This window comes from Lactuca sativa, chromosome 2 (assembly GCF_002870075.4).
Source record: "Lactuca sativa cultivar Salinas chromosome 2, Lsat_Salinas_v11, whole genome shotgun sequence".
NCBI lineage: Eukaryota > Viridiplantae > Streptophyta > Magnoliopsida > Asterales > Asteraceae > Lactuca > Lactuca sativa.
The window spans coordinates 162,914,632-162,927,316 of record NC_056624.2 but is presented as its reverse complement, the minus strand read 5'-3'; the positions used below and the strand labels follow the sequence as shown (position 1 = coordinate 162,927,316).

Sequence of the window (12,685 nt, the reverse complement as noted above, 5' to 3'; positions counted from 1 at the left end):
AAAATATTAATTTGGTATACCTACGAGCTACGGTTCCAACACTCAGAAGTTCCTATTACCTAACCATGACTCGAACCTTATTTCGAACCCATACACTAATGGCATTATCCTAGTTTTGTTAACAACAAAATACGAATCCCACATGGTTTAACCACTGATACCTTGGCTCAAGTCTTACTTGACCCTTGTTTCCTTACAATAGGTGTAACATCCTGACTCCCAGGTATAATATTTAATTAATTTATATTCTTGTTGTCTTATCAACTTGACGAGTTGGAGGCCATAACTCGCCGAGTAGAGAGTGTTAATGGTCGCGTAAATTCTAGAGTCTACTCGACGAGTTGGAGGATCCCAACTCGACGAGTAGGAGCTGAGTGTGAAAACCCTAATTTTCAGGGTTTGTGTCCTATTTAAAGGACCTTAAGTCTTCATTTTCGCCTCCCTTATCATCTTAACACTCTGAGAGAAACCCTAATTGAGCTATAAGAGGGGCTAATATTGCATATTGTAGTGCATTTTTTGGAAGAAGATTAAGGAGAAAAAGGCTTGGGACGAGAAGAAGCTCTTGGATCCATCAATAAGATTGTGTTCCGATCTTTATCAAAAACTTCATCATTTATTGGTTTTTGTCTTGCCAAAAAGTAATGCATTCTGGAAGCCCCAAATAGACTAAAATGTAACAATGACAATTGTTGTCATTATTATTTTTTAGTTTATTTGGGGCTTCCAAAATGCTTTACTTTTTAACAAAAAAAACCAATAAATGATGAACCATGTGGGAGTCATCTTATGTTGGGGCTTCTATAGTGTTGTAAGGAAACAAGGGTCAAGTAAGACTTGAGTCAATGTATCAGTGGTTGAACATGTGAGATTCGTCTTCTATTGTTAACAACACTATGGACAACGCCATTAATGTATAGGTTCAAGTCATGGTTAGGTAATAGGAACATCCAAGTGTTGGAACCACGGTTTAAGTCATGTTTAGGTAATAGGGACATTCACGTAATCAACAAGGATTTTCTCCGTTCTTTATTTGGAAATTGAAAGATGATCATATAGTTGTGAATGGATAATTTTGGAAAATCGATGGAGTTAACGAGGCTTGTGAGTGAGATTTTTGTTGTTGGGTTTGACGACACCGATAAAAACACACGGTCAGCCTAGAAGAGCATAAGCAAGAAGACATGGAATAGTACATATTAAATTAGATCATATAATATATATTAGTTTAAAGATAATCTTCAGAAAAGTCCAAATATTTTGGTTTATTGGTAATAAATAATGAAAAAGCCCTAAAATTTTGATTAATTAATGAAAAAGCCCCAAAATTTGGATTAATTAACGAAAAAAGACGAAATACCGGCTAAATCTGTGAAACCGGCCACGAAGGGTCAATCCGAAGTTTTAGCCGGTAATCTGTCCTTTTTTGTAAACAAAATTTAATTTGGGACTAAATCGTAGACTGACCTAAAATATTGAGACTTTTTCACAGATTTCCCTATATCTAATGAAAAATGGTGTGATAAATATACTTTGGAAGATTAACTAAAGCCTAAATATTAATATATATATATATATATATATATATATATATATATATATATATATATATATATATATATATATATATATTGTTAAAATTTTATATAAGATTTATTAATTATTTTGTCAAAAACTCAAACTGACTCGCGGTGGTTGCAGCGGCTGGCGGCAGCCTCCATCCCATAAACAGACTAATTACCTTCAAGCCCCTTCTCGCTCGATGATCCAACTCTCTTCACTCCGAGACCAAAAAAGTCTCTGATACAATCCTCTCGATTCCACGATCCCTAAACCCTTTGCTGCAGATCTTCTGTTCTACATATGATTCCGAAACAAATCATGTTCGCTACATGTAATGAATTTGATTAGTTCATGCCGGTTATTCTTACACTTCTCTTAGATCATCTAATTCGATTATATCAATTCGTTGGTTCTGACCACAATTGATTGGTGGTCGGTGGAATAAATGGCGGGTGGGACACCGAATATGGATCAATTCGAATTGTACTTCAAACGAGCAGATTCGGATCACGACGGTCGGATTAGTGGCGTCGAAGCTGTTTCCTTCTTTCAAGCCTCTGGTTTACCTACGCCGATTCTCGCCCAGGTTACCATCTTTGTGTTTTTCCGCTAGTTCTGCATGTTGTGCTGTTAGAATTTTGCTACACCCCTAATGCATTTGAACTTGAATAAATAATATATAAGATATATGAGTGTAAATATGCGATCATCCGTCGATGGATTGTGGTTTTTACGTCAATATGTATTTGTATGATGTGAATTTAGGGTTAATTTGCTCGTTTCTCTCTATTTACCCAAAGTTCTTGTTGTAGATATGGACACATGCTGATCAAAACCGAACTGGTTACCTTGGACGACCAGAGTTTTACAATGCTCTCAAACTTGTAACAGTTGCACAAAGTAAGAGGGAGCTTACTTCAGACATAGTGAAGGCAGCATTATATGGACCTGCTTCTGCTAAAATTCCTCCACCTCAGATCAATCTTGCAGCCTTACCTGCACCTCAGTCAAGCTCAAATCCAGGTCCACCTGCACTACAGATACCTGCAAGTGTTCCACCAGCTTCTCATAGAGTTCCACAGGGTTATCCATCTCACCAAAATCAAAACATGAGGCCACATCCACATGTGACACAACTTACTAACATGAGTCATGGACAACCAAGGGAAGACATGGTTGCATCCAAACCAAATGGTCCTATTTTTTCTACAGAAGTTAAAGATTCTAGCCCTGTTGCAGGAAATGGATTTGCAACTAGCTCAACATTTGGTGATAATTCTTCAGCTTCATCTCAGGGGAACCACAATGTTGCCCAACAACCAAATGTTGTTCATAATCACAACCAGCATTTACAGCCTAACAATCAGCGAATTCCTGTTAGAAGTGGAAACCTTCCTTCTACTCAACCATGGCCAAAAATGACACAATCCAATGTCCAAAAGTACACCAAGATTTTTGTGAAAGTTGATACAGATAGAGATGGAAAAATCACAGGTGAACAGGCCCGAACTCTGTTCTTGGGTTGGGAATTGCCAAGAGGTAATCACTGCATCATTTTCTTTTAACAAATTTATCGACACTTGACAATTGATAGTTTCTCAATTTGCTTCAAATCTTCATCTTCATCTTATACTTATTCTTGGGTTTCAGATATCCTAAAACAGGTATGGGACTTATCTGATCAAGACAATGACAGCATGCTTTCATTGAATGAATTTTGTATTGCTCTCTTCCTCATGGAGAGACACAGAGAAGGCCACTCTCTTCCTAAAACACTTCCATCTGGCATTCTGTTTGAGGGGACACCAATCACACCATTGCCTTTAGCAACTCAAGTTTGGAGATATGCTCCAGGTAGATAGATAGATAGATACTAATATATCTGACACCTGTCATGTTTCCAAATTCAAGATTCATATACTCATGTTCTATTTATGCCAGGTGTCAACCAACAACAGGTCACTCATGCTGCAACAAAGCCACCTCGTCCAGTTCCAGTTCCTATAGATAAAGATTTGCAGCCTAAACACCAAAAGCCTAAAGTTCCTGTATTGGAAAAGCATCTAGTGGATCAACTTAGCAATGAAGAACAAAGTTCATTGAATTCAAAGTTTCAAGAGGCAACTGAAGCAGATAAAAAGGTTGGTGAACTTGAAAAAGAGATACTTGAAGCTAGACAAAAGACCGAGTTTTACAGAAACAAGATGCAGGAAATTGTAAGTTCTCTCTTTTCATATTGTGTTAACTTTTAATCTTTTAAAATTGTTATATCATATTTATTTTCTGTTCTTCAATGTTAGGTTTTGTACAAGAGCAGGTGTGATAATCGATTAAATGAGATTACAGAAAGGGTAATTTCTGATAGGAAAGAGGTTGAATCACTGTCAAAGAAATATGAAGACAAATACAAACAGGCTGGTGATGTAGCTTCTAAATTGACTATTGAGGAGGCCACTTTTCGTGACATTCAGGTTTTACTTTTACAAATTTTAAAAAAAGAATACTCCATTTTTATAAAATCTTGGGCGATGAGATTAAATGTGAGTTGTATTCTTTAGGAAAAAAAGATGGAGATTTACCGAGCAATAGTGAAGCTAGATCAGGGTGGAAAACCTGATGATATTCAGGTATCATTTGTGCATTTTGCTACCTTTTATGTAACTTTTTTTAAGTCATAACCATTTGTAATAATACAATTTCTAGGTTTTAGTTGATCGCATTCAATCGGATCTTGAGGAACAAATAAAAACCCTAAATGAACGCTGCAAGATGTATGGATTGCGTGGGAAACCATCATTGTTGCTTGAGCTTCCCTTTGGTAATCTCATGTCCAGAATATCTATCTATATATATCTTTTAAAATTTTGTTCAAATCTTCAAGTTAATTTTATTTTATTTTTTCTTTTTAAAATATGGTTCAGGTTGGCAAGGTGGCATTCAAGAAGGAGCAGCTGATTGGGATGAAAACTGGGATAACTTTGATGATGAAGGTAAACCAAATACCACCTAAACAGAATTCGGTTAATGACATTAATACCCTTATATTTTACATTCTGATGAATCTATGGAATTTGCAGGATTTACATTTGTGAAAGATCTCACACTTGATGTGCAAAATGTTCTAGCTCCTCCAAAACAAAAGTCCTTGCCAGTTCAAAACAAGCCTGCCTTCCAAAATGAGAGTTCATCTTCAACCACAGGAGTCAAGGACAAGAAATCAGACAACGAATCAATCGATCAAGATAAGGGTAAAATTGTAAAATCACCACCTGATAGCCCTGGTAGCATTAAGATATTCCAAGATTTCCCACCTGAAGATATGTCACCTCATGCTGTAAAGAGGTGAGGTAATATTAGTGTCACTATGGTTTTTATATATAAAGTTTTATTAAATATTTGTATGTTTTTACTGATGCAGTGAATCTGAGGCAGACAAGCCTACATTTGACAGTAATTATGATTCAGAAGCTGGTTGGGATTTTACTGCTACAAACCATAAGGTATCTGATTGCTTATTGCTACTTGTTTATCCAAAAATGCTGATTTTCTTTTTTGCAGGATTTGGAGGAAGAGAGTGTTGATGGGAATAATATGTTATTTGATTCTTCTTCTGATAACTGGGGTCGGGGTTTAAATCCCATAAGAACAGAGCTCCCAAAGTTTGATTCCATTCCAAGCACTCCGGCATATAGCTATTCCGGTTCCCCTCCTGGAAACAATTTGTTCCATAACCAATCCCCATTTTCAGCTTTTGCTGATTCCGTTCCAAGCACACCTGCTTACAGTAACGCCGGTTCTCCTCGTCGCAATTCCATTTCCAATCCCGTTTTCGCAGATTCCGTTCCGAGTACACCCATGTTTGATGATCATTCGTTCAATAACTTCTCTAGATTCGATTCCTTCAGCAGCACTACTACTCGTGACAATGGAATCGGAATCGACTCATTTTCAAGATTCGATTCATTCCGTAGCACGGCACAGGATTCCGAAGTGGATCAGGGATTCTTTCCTACTCAAAAGTTTACAAGATTTGATTCCATGAACAGCATTGCTGATTCTGATTTCGGCCATTCGCTATTCCAGCCTCGTGAATCATTCTCGAGGTTTGATTCCATGCGAAGCACTGCTGATTCCAGTCATGGATTCCCATCTTTTGATGATGCAGATCCTTTTGGATCAAACAACCAGTTGAAGAGTGAAACACCAAGAAGAGATTCTGTAGATGGTTGGAAGGCATTTTAGTTTTTTGCACATTGATTCTTTGTTTCTATGTATAGATAGATAATTACATATGTAAATTAAAGTTGATGGATTGAATAATGTAGGACATGTATAAAAAAATAAGCCTACCTACACTGCTAATTCGTAGTCCCATTTAATGATGTATGAAGATTTCTGCATTTTATTTTTCCTTATTTAGCTTTGGGGTAAAATCGTAATTGTTGGGTTGAAAGGGTTGAGCCTCGAGAGTATGAAGAACAAGCCGGATGATAATTGATATTTTTCTTATTTAGTTTGGGGGTAAAGTCGTAAATTTCAGTTTCAAAGTGTTAAGCCAACCCTACATATTTGGCATTTATATTTTGTTTCCTACGGTTCCTTTTGGTTTGATTGGTACGATGAATAAAAATGAGTATCGCTTTCCATCATCTCTCTCGTATTTTATTGTATCTACCGTAAACCTCTATTGTATCTATAGTAGGGTTACAAAAAATCTTGAATGTTCATATTATAAATTAAACAAGGATTATTGTATATGTATCTCTTGATTATTAATTTAACTTTTTTATTTCTTTTATCAATATTCTTTAAATTATTTGATTTATTCATTATTCATTATCATTATTATTTGATTTATAAATAACAATAATATAAATAATAAAAAAACCCACAAATCTTTGACATATTGTCTATTGTTTCGATGTTTTAACTTCGAATACAATCAACATTTGATATTCGAACTTTGTTTTCCACTTTCCACATTGTAAATTGTCTTTATTGTAGATATATTATTATCATTTTGACTATTCAACATCGATAGAATGTTATATGGGAGGACATTGTTTTTTCTAAATTTTGCAACAATTTGTGATTCATATCGGGTCAGCTGTCTTATAAATGGATGACCCTCCATATATACTGCAGGTTCATAATTATCTTGATCATTTTTAATTTTTAACCTCCAAACATCATCAACCTTATAGTAACAAACAAACAATTCAAATGAGCAATTTGTTTTTCTTGTTCACATATCTCTCGTGGATGTCTCTATAACTCTAAACACACCACCCTGATAACACATTAAAATAACTATCAATACATAGCCACTTAGTTTTGGCTTTGTTCTTTTAATAACAACCATGTACCCAAGAGACCATTCGACATTTTGCATCATCTTTATTAAATTTTCACGATTGCTAAACACCTAACAAATGAAAAAAAAATCAAGTATAATATTTGGTAAGCCTTACAGACATATAACATCCGAAAAATATATGAAAGCCATCCATAAAACATAATACATGGTTAGTGTGAAAACTATCCATTGTATATACACAGTTTTAAACGTGTATTTGGTTTGATGAAAATCTTCTTATCGTAGTTTAATGAATGATAAATTTACTGAATGATTTGTATTGCCATTCAATTCATTTTATTTTATAAGATGAATTTTGATTTATTTGAATGTCATCCGTTAATTATAAACTAGTGAAATTTGATTCATTTTGAATGTCATCCGTCAATTAAAAACTAGTGAGATTTGATTCCATTTCAATGTCGTTCGCATAAATGGTACTTGATATAATTATGAAAAACGTACCATACTCACTTATTAACTAACTAGTTTATAACCTGTGGAAATCACGGTTATAAAATTAATTAAATTTTCATAGTGAAAACTCAAAATGATTAAACAAATTTTTTAAATAAATTATTAATTAAGAGATATTTTTTAATTATATAAAATTATAATCGTTAATTTAAATAAATATGTGAATTTATATCACCTTATAATTTGTATTAGTTTTATTTTAATTTTATAAATTTAATATAGTTAAAGTGTGAAATTTAAAATTTGAAATTTGAAATTTGAAATAGAAATTAATAGGTTGACAAGTGACATGCATTAATTAGGAGACCTAATAAGGTGCCACATGACAAAAAAAGAATAAAATATACATTAATTAGGAGGTTTAATATGATGACACATGTCAAAAGGATATTAAAACTATTCTTTTATTAGAATAGAATTTCACATAAATGGTCATCGAAGTTTAGAACGCATGTCAATTGTTAACTAATTCTCATTATTATTGGAAAAAAGAATTAATATTATTTAAATGTATGTCAATTATTCGAATGTGTGTCAATTATTTGAACGAGTATATAAATTTGAACAATTCTTGGTACAACAAAAAAATTATATATATATATATATATATATATATATATATATATATATATATATATATATATATATATATATATATATATATATAATAATAATAATAATAATTTGAGAAGAAATGACAACAAAAAGAAAAAAAATTAAAAAAAAAATCAAAACCTTTTTCGATATTAAGATTAATCAACGGTTTAATACTTTAATTTGTAATGACCTAATATGAATAGCATCCATTAAGAAATATCAAACATAATATAATGTCACATTTTTCTTCAACACGTTTCAACGTTCCTTTTAATACAACTCCATGGGGCTTTACTTAATTTGTCCACAACTCCATGGGGCTTTACTTAATTTCTTCAACACTTTTTTAAATGCTTCTTTTAGTTTCTTACATTTTGGTCATATTTGTGCTTAGCATTTTGTGGTCATAAATGAGATAAATATGGGTTGCCCATATTTTGTTCTTTTAACCATCAACTTTTCACTTTGTGTTCCCGTTAAATCACATATTAATGTTTGCACTTGCGAGTTGTTAACATATCATAGTCACAATTCACAATATGCTAATGTTCACCATATAAGTTTTCTGACCATGGTAAAATATGAAGAAAACAAAATAATAATTACTTCTAGTTCACATAGTAAGTTGTCGCGTTTGTGAGTGGGAGGTCAAGGGTTTGAGTCCCCCTCCCCTTATTTTCCCAAAAAAAAAAATTCTGATTTTTTACTTTGTAAAAGAATAAAATGTCACCTCAGCTCAACAGTACATTTGTCATTTCATCTCAGCAGTAACTGCTTAAAAATGTAAAAATAGAAAAAATGATTACAATAACTGTTTTCATGTCCTTTTTCATTAATGAAATTTAATTTAAGACTACCTCATAAACTGACTCAAAGTTTTAGGATTTTTATAAAGATTTTTCTTACAAATAAATTGAATTGTAATTGGTTTTGTATTATTTACCAACAAATGAATTATTGTATTTAGTTGTAGTTCATTGATGATTCTTACGGAAAGAACATTCAAACAAAAAATATTAATCATTTTAACCGTTGTTTATGATTTGCGATGAATAATTTAATTTTAGGTGCACAATGAAAAAAAATATTTTTAAGCTAGAAAATGTCTAAAAATGTTATATGATTATGGTCTATATTTACGCCAAAAAGAGGATACACAAACCTTTTTATGTTTGCAGTCTTCTAAAAAACAAACAATCTGCCAAGACTAATATTGTGTACGGTTTGTTTGTCGCAGACAAAAGATGTTACAAATAAAAAACAAACACCACCTAAGACAATACAATTTGTTGACATCACTTCATTGGCCTTTATTTCTCAAATTCACCGCCTAAGACTCATGCCTCACAGTATAAATGTGCTCACAAGAACTTAAATGCACGATATGTATGTTGCAATGACGTTGGTATGCAGTATGCTATATTGTGGGCATAAACAAATTACGAAAAAACCCTTGAGAATATTCATCTATACCAGGTTTTTTGCACCATTATCTAAATTGCTTTTCTTGATTTGGCATATAGAACCATAGCAAGTACGACATGACATTAACTTGATAAAAACACATATATCGACAATCATAATCAATGACATCAATAGTTCATAGTAATAACAACAATACACAAGTACATATATCACCAAAAAATTGCTTAAAAACTTGCAATTAATACATGAAAATGCAATTATTGCGCAGAAGAATACATGCCAATACAAAACAAACACCTCCCATAACAAAGAGCCTTCACAACAAACACATTATAATATAAAATTGCTATATGTAAGTAATGTAACAAAATACAAACTTTACCTTCATGCAACCAATCATTCAAACATGACATTGCATTGCATTGGTATCATCTCTCAATCATGACTCAAATGATTCACAATCATGAACCAAGATCAAACCAAAGGACATTATTGTATGTATATAACCCCATACATATCCACAAAAACATACACACACCATTTCACTTGCTCCTTCAATCTTCATTCAAAAATCTCATCGCCTCATCTTTTGACTACTTTGTTGACTTAATGATGAAATGACAATTTTCTCCTTTAAGCTTTAGCTCCAAGAATCTCTAACAAAGAACTCCATGTACCACTAATAGCCAAAAGTGCACCAAAAACAACAAGGGCTCCATCTTTGACCCACCCAATCCAACCCAACTCGTTTCTATACACCATTAAATGAAACAAAGCAGGCAACACAAACCCTAACACAATGCAAACACTACTACCCACTAAAGACAAGAAATCAGCAAAATTAGGCACACAAAGAGCCACTAAACTCACCACTAAAACAGTAACCCATCTCACCCATAAACTATACCTCCCTTCACAAAACATCCTCTCGAAAACTTCATAAACAGGGTTCATCATTATAGGAAAAGTGAAGAACAGATTCAAACAAAGACCCAATTGAACCACGGAGCTTAACCACCCTTGCCCTAAATTTGTAGTGATTATGTCTTTTGTTTCATCACCAAATGCAAAGTAACCAAATATACCAAAAGATGCAAACATTATAGCAATGAAAGCTATTGTTATACCCAACACTTTACCAAACTTGTTCTTGTTTTCCATCTCTGTTTCTATTGGTAATACCATTCCAATCCCTTCGAAAGAGTAAACTGCTACTCCGATTCCGTAAAAGAACGCAGAAAACCCACCGAATGCTTGCAAAACTGGGCTAGAATTCAGGTAGATGATCACTTCTTCCACCATAACCACACCCATGGCTCCGAGATCTACTACGTCTGCGAATATGCTTAAAGGGGCTAAATGGGTTAATGTTGGAATTGAGTTTAACCCTAATTGGAAGGGAAAACATGCCCAGATGTAAAATGTTTTGGCTGATAACCCTAGAATGTTGGGGGTTGTGGGATTTGATGGTGATGTGAAATTGAAGATGTTAACCAGGGTGTTGGAGACGAAAATGAGGTAACTTACGCAGAATCCAGCTTGAGAAAGGACGATCATTATGTCTACGGATGACCGGCCGATGGGGCCGGCGACGACGAAGCCGAGGTCTCCGAAGGAATTGATTTTGGAGAATCCGTTGAGTGATTCGAGTTTCCGTCGGGTTTTGACGAGCAGCATCATACAGTGTTGGGTGAAGTACGCGACGGCGAATACAGTGAGGGTTCCGGTGGCGTATCCAGTGCGTTTGAAGGTGTAAGGGAGGCCGAGGACGCCGGCGCCGACGATGGCAATGAAAACATTAGCGAAAGTCTTGAATTGGGAGGATTGATGTAGGGATTTTGAATTGAGAAGTGGGGATGTTTCTCTTGGGAGATTCAACACATGGGATGATGAACTTGCTTCTGAATTCTTGTTATCGTTTTGAAATACCATGATCTTTCGAGGCTTACAAACAGAAACACACAGTGATTGAGCTTCAATGATTGTAAGAGATTAGTGGGGAGGTTCAGGTTGCTTGAATCTTGAACAATGGAGTTTTCAGATCTGTAGAGACGGAGGTCTGCGATATTTATATCTATCTACACAGCAGTAGAATTCACACACGTCTCTTCAAAATACACATGATATAAATTGGGGGAAAAGAGCACTAAAATACAAACGGAAAAAGATGTTTGGCGTTCAACAATGGTTTCAGTCGTGAAAGGCCACTTTTGTTCCCTCAAATTAAATATTGTTCAGGTGGAGATCTGATGAGTGATGATGATACAACTCATTTACAGTTATTCTTTATAAAACAAATATTTCTAACTTTTGAAGAAGATCATGGTATCTTCTATTATGCTATTGTTTAAGATGCAAAATAGTACTAAAACTAGATTATAACCTACCTAAACGCGAGAAACATATAAGTCTAAATAATGTTTCACAAAAAAATTATTATTTACAAAGATAGTTGTAAAACTTATATATACATTGTAATGAATATTTGATCTACATTGTGTCAACAATGTATAATCATTTTTAAGTTAGTGAGAGAAAGATAAAAATGAAACCATTTCTATCACCATTTGTATCTTTCTTCGTACTATTCTCAACTGATGGAAAATCAATTAACCTATTAAGAAGATCCAGAACAAGGTTGTGATACAAATTTAATTTCTCAAGAAGAAATTTTTTTGAGATTGAAACTTTGTCAAATTAATAAAATGCCCCTAATCATGTTTTTTATTTTTAGACTAAAACATTATCAAATAACTAAAAATGTATTAATCATCTTTTTATAAGTTTAGATTGAAACATTGTCAAACTATTCATACTTAGTAAGTTTAAACTGAAACTTTGCCAAATTACTAAAATGCCCACGATCAACATGCCCCTAGTCATCTTTTTATAAATTTAGACCGAAACCTTGCCAAACTCTTCATACTTAGTTTAGACTTAGTTTAGAATGAAACTTTTCCAAATTACTAAAATGGCTATCACCATTTTTTATATTTTTAGACTAAAACAGTCGTCAAAATATTCATACTTAGTTCTTTCCATTTGTTTCACCAATGATGGGTTGTATATTTCTTGATTGTTGCATGCCCTACAACTGAAACCTGATCATACGGAAAAAAAAAAACAATGAAATCCAATAAAAAATAATTCATAATTCAATTAATAACTTCAATTTAGATTTTAGATACTTACGGGTATTAACATTAGATTGTAATGGGGACAACAGTGGAAAGATCGTTGAGGGTTGACTTTATTTTTCTTTTTTCT

At 33.5% G+C, this 12,685-nt stretch overlaps 2 protein-coding genes across 2 annotated transcripts; one reads left to right on the top strand and one right to left on the bottom strand.

Annotated features, from left to right (window-relative positions):
* Positions 1–1,668: 1,668 nt before the first annotated feature.
* Positions 1,669–5,974, top strand: LOC111915986 (uncharacterized calcium-binding protein C800.10c). The gene is made up of 11 exons (XM_023911620.3): positions 1,669–2,149; positions 2,376–3,102; positions 3,214–3,417; positions 3,505–3,779; positions 3,864–4,034; positions 4,122–4,190; positions 4,267–4,381; positions 4,485–4,553; positions 4,641–4,905; positions 4,982–5,063; positions 5,122–5,974. The coding sequence occupies exons 1-11, from the start codon at positions 2,009–2,011 to the stop codon at positions 5,803–5,805; spliced, it is 2,802 nt and encodes a 933-aa protein (XP_023767388.1). The 5' UTR covers positions 1,669–2,008; the 3' UTR covers positions 5,806–5,974.
* Positions 5,975–9,573: 3,599 nt separating this feature from the next.
* Positions 9,574–11,711, bottom strand: LOC111915988 (amino acid transporter AVT3C). Its single transcript, XM_023911621.3, has one exon. The coding sequence runs from the start codon at positions 11,348–11,350 to the stop codon at positions 10,052–10,054; it is 1,299 nt and encodes a 432-aa protein (XP_023767389.1). The 5' UTR covers positions 11,351–11,711; the 3' UTR covers positions 9,574–10,051.
* Between the last annotated feature and the right edge of the window lie 974 nt (positions 11,712–12,685).

What these genes read in the sequence shown, in the direction of transcription:
- LOC111915986 (XM_023911620.3), top strand. Translation starts at nt 2,009, where the DNA reads ATGGCGGGTGGGACACCGAATATGGATCAATTCGAATTGTACTTCAAA. An exon ending in AGTTTGGAGATATGCTCCAG is followed by an intron (nt 3,418 to 3,504) that starts GTAGATAGATAG and finishes TATTTATGCCAG; the next exon opens with GTGTCAACCAACAACAGGTC. An exon ending in TCACCTCATGCTGTAAAGAG is followed by an intron (nt 4,906 to 4,981) that starts GTGAGGTAATAT and finishes TTACTGATGCAG; the next exon opens with TGAATCTGAGGCAGACAAGC.
- LOC111915988 (XM_023911621.3), bottom strand. Translation starts at nt 11,350, where the DNA reads ATGGTATTTCAAAACGATAACAAGAATTCAGAAGCAAGTTCATCATCC.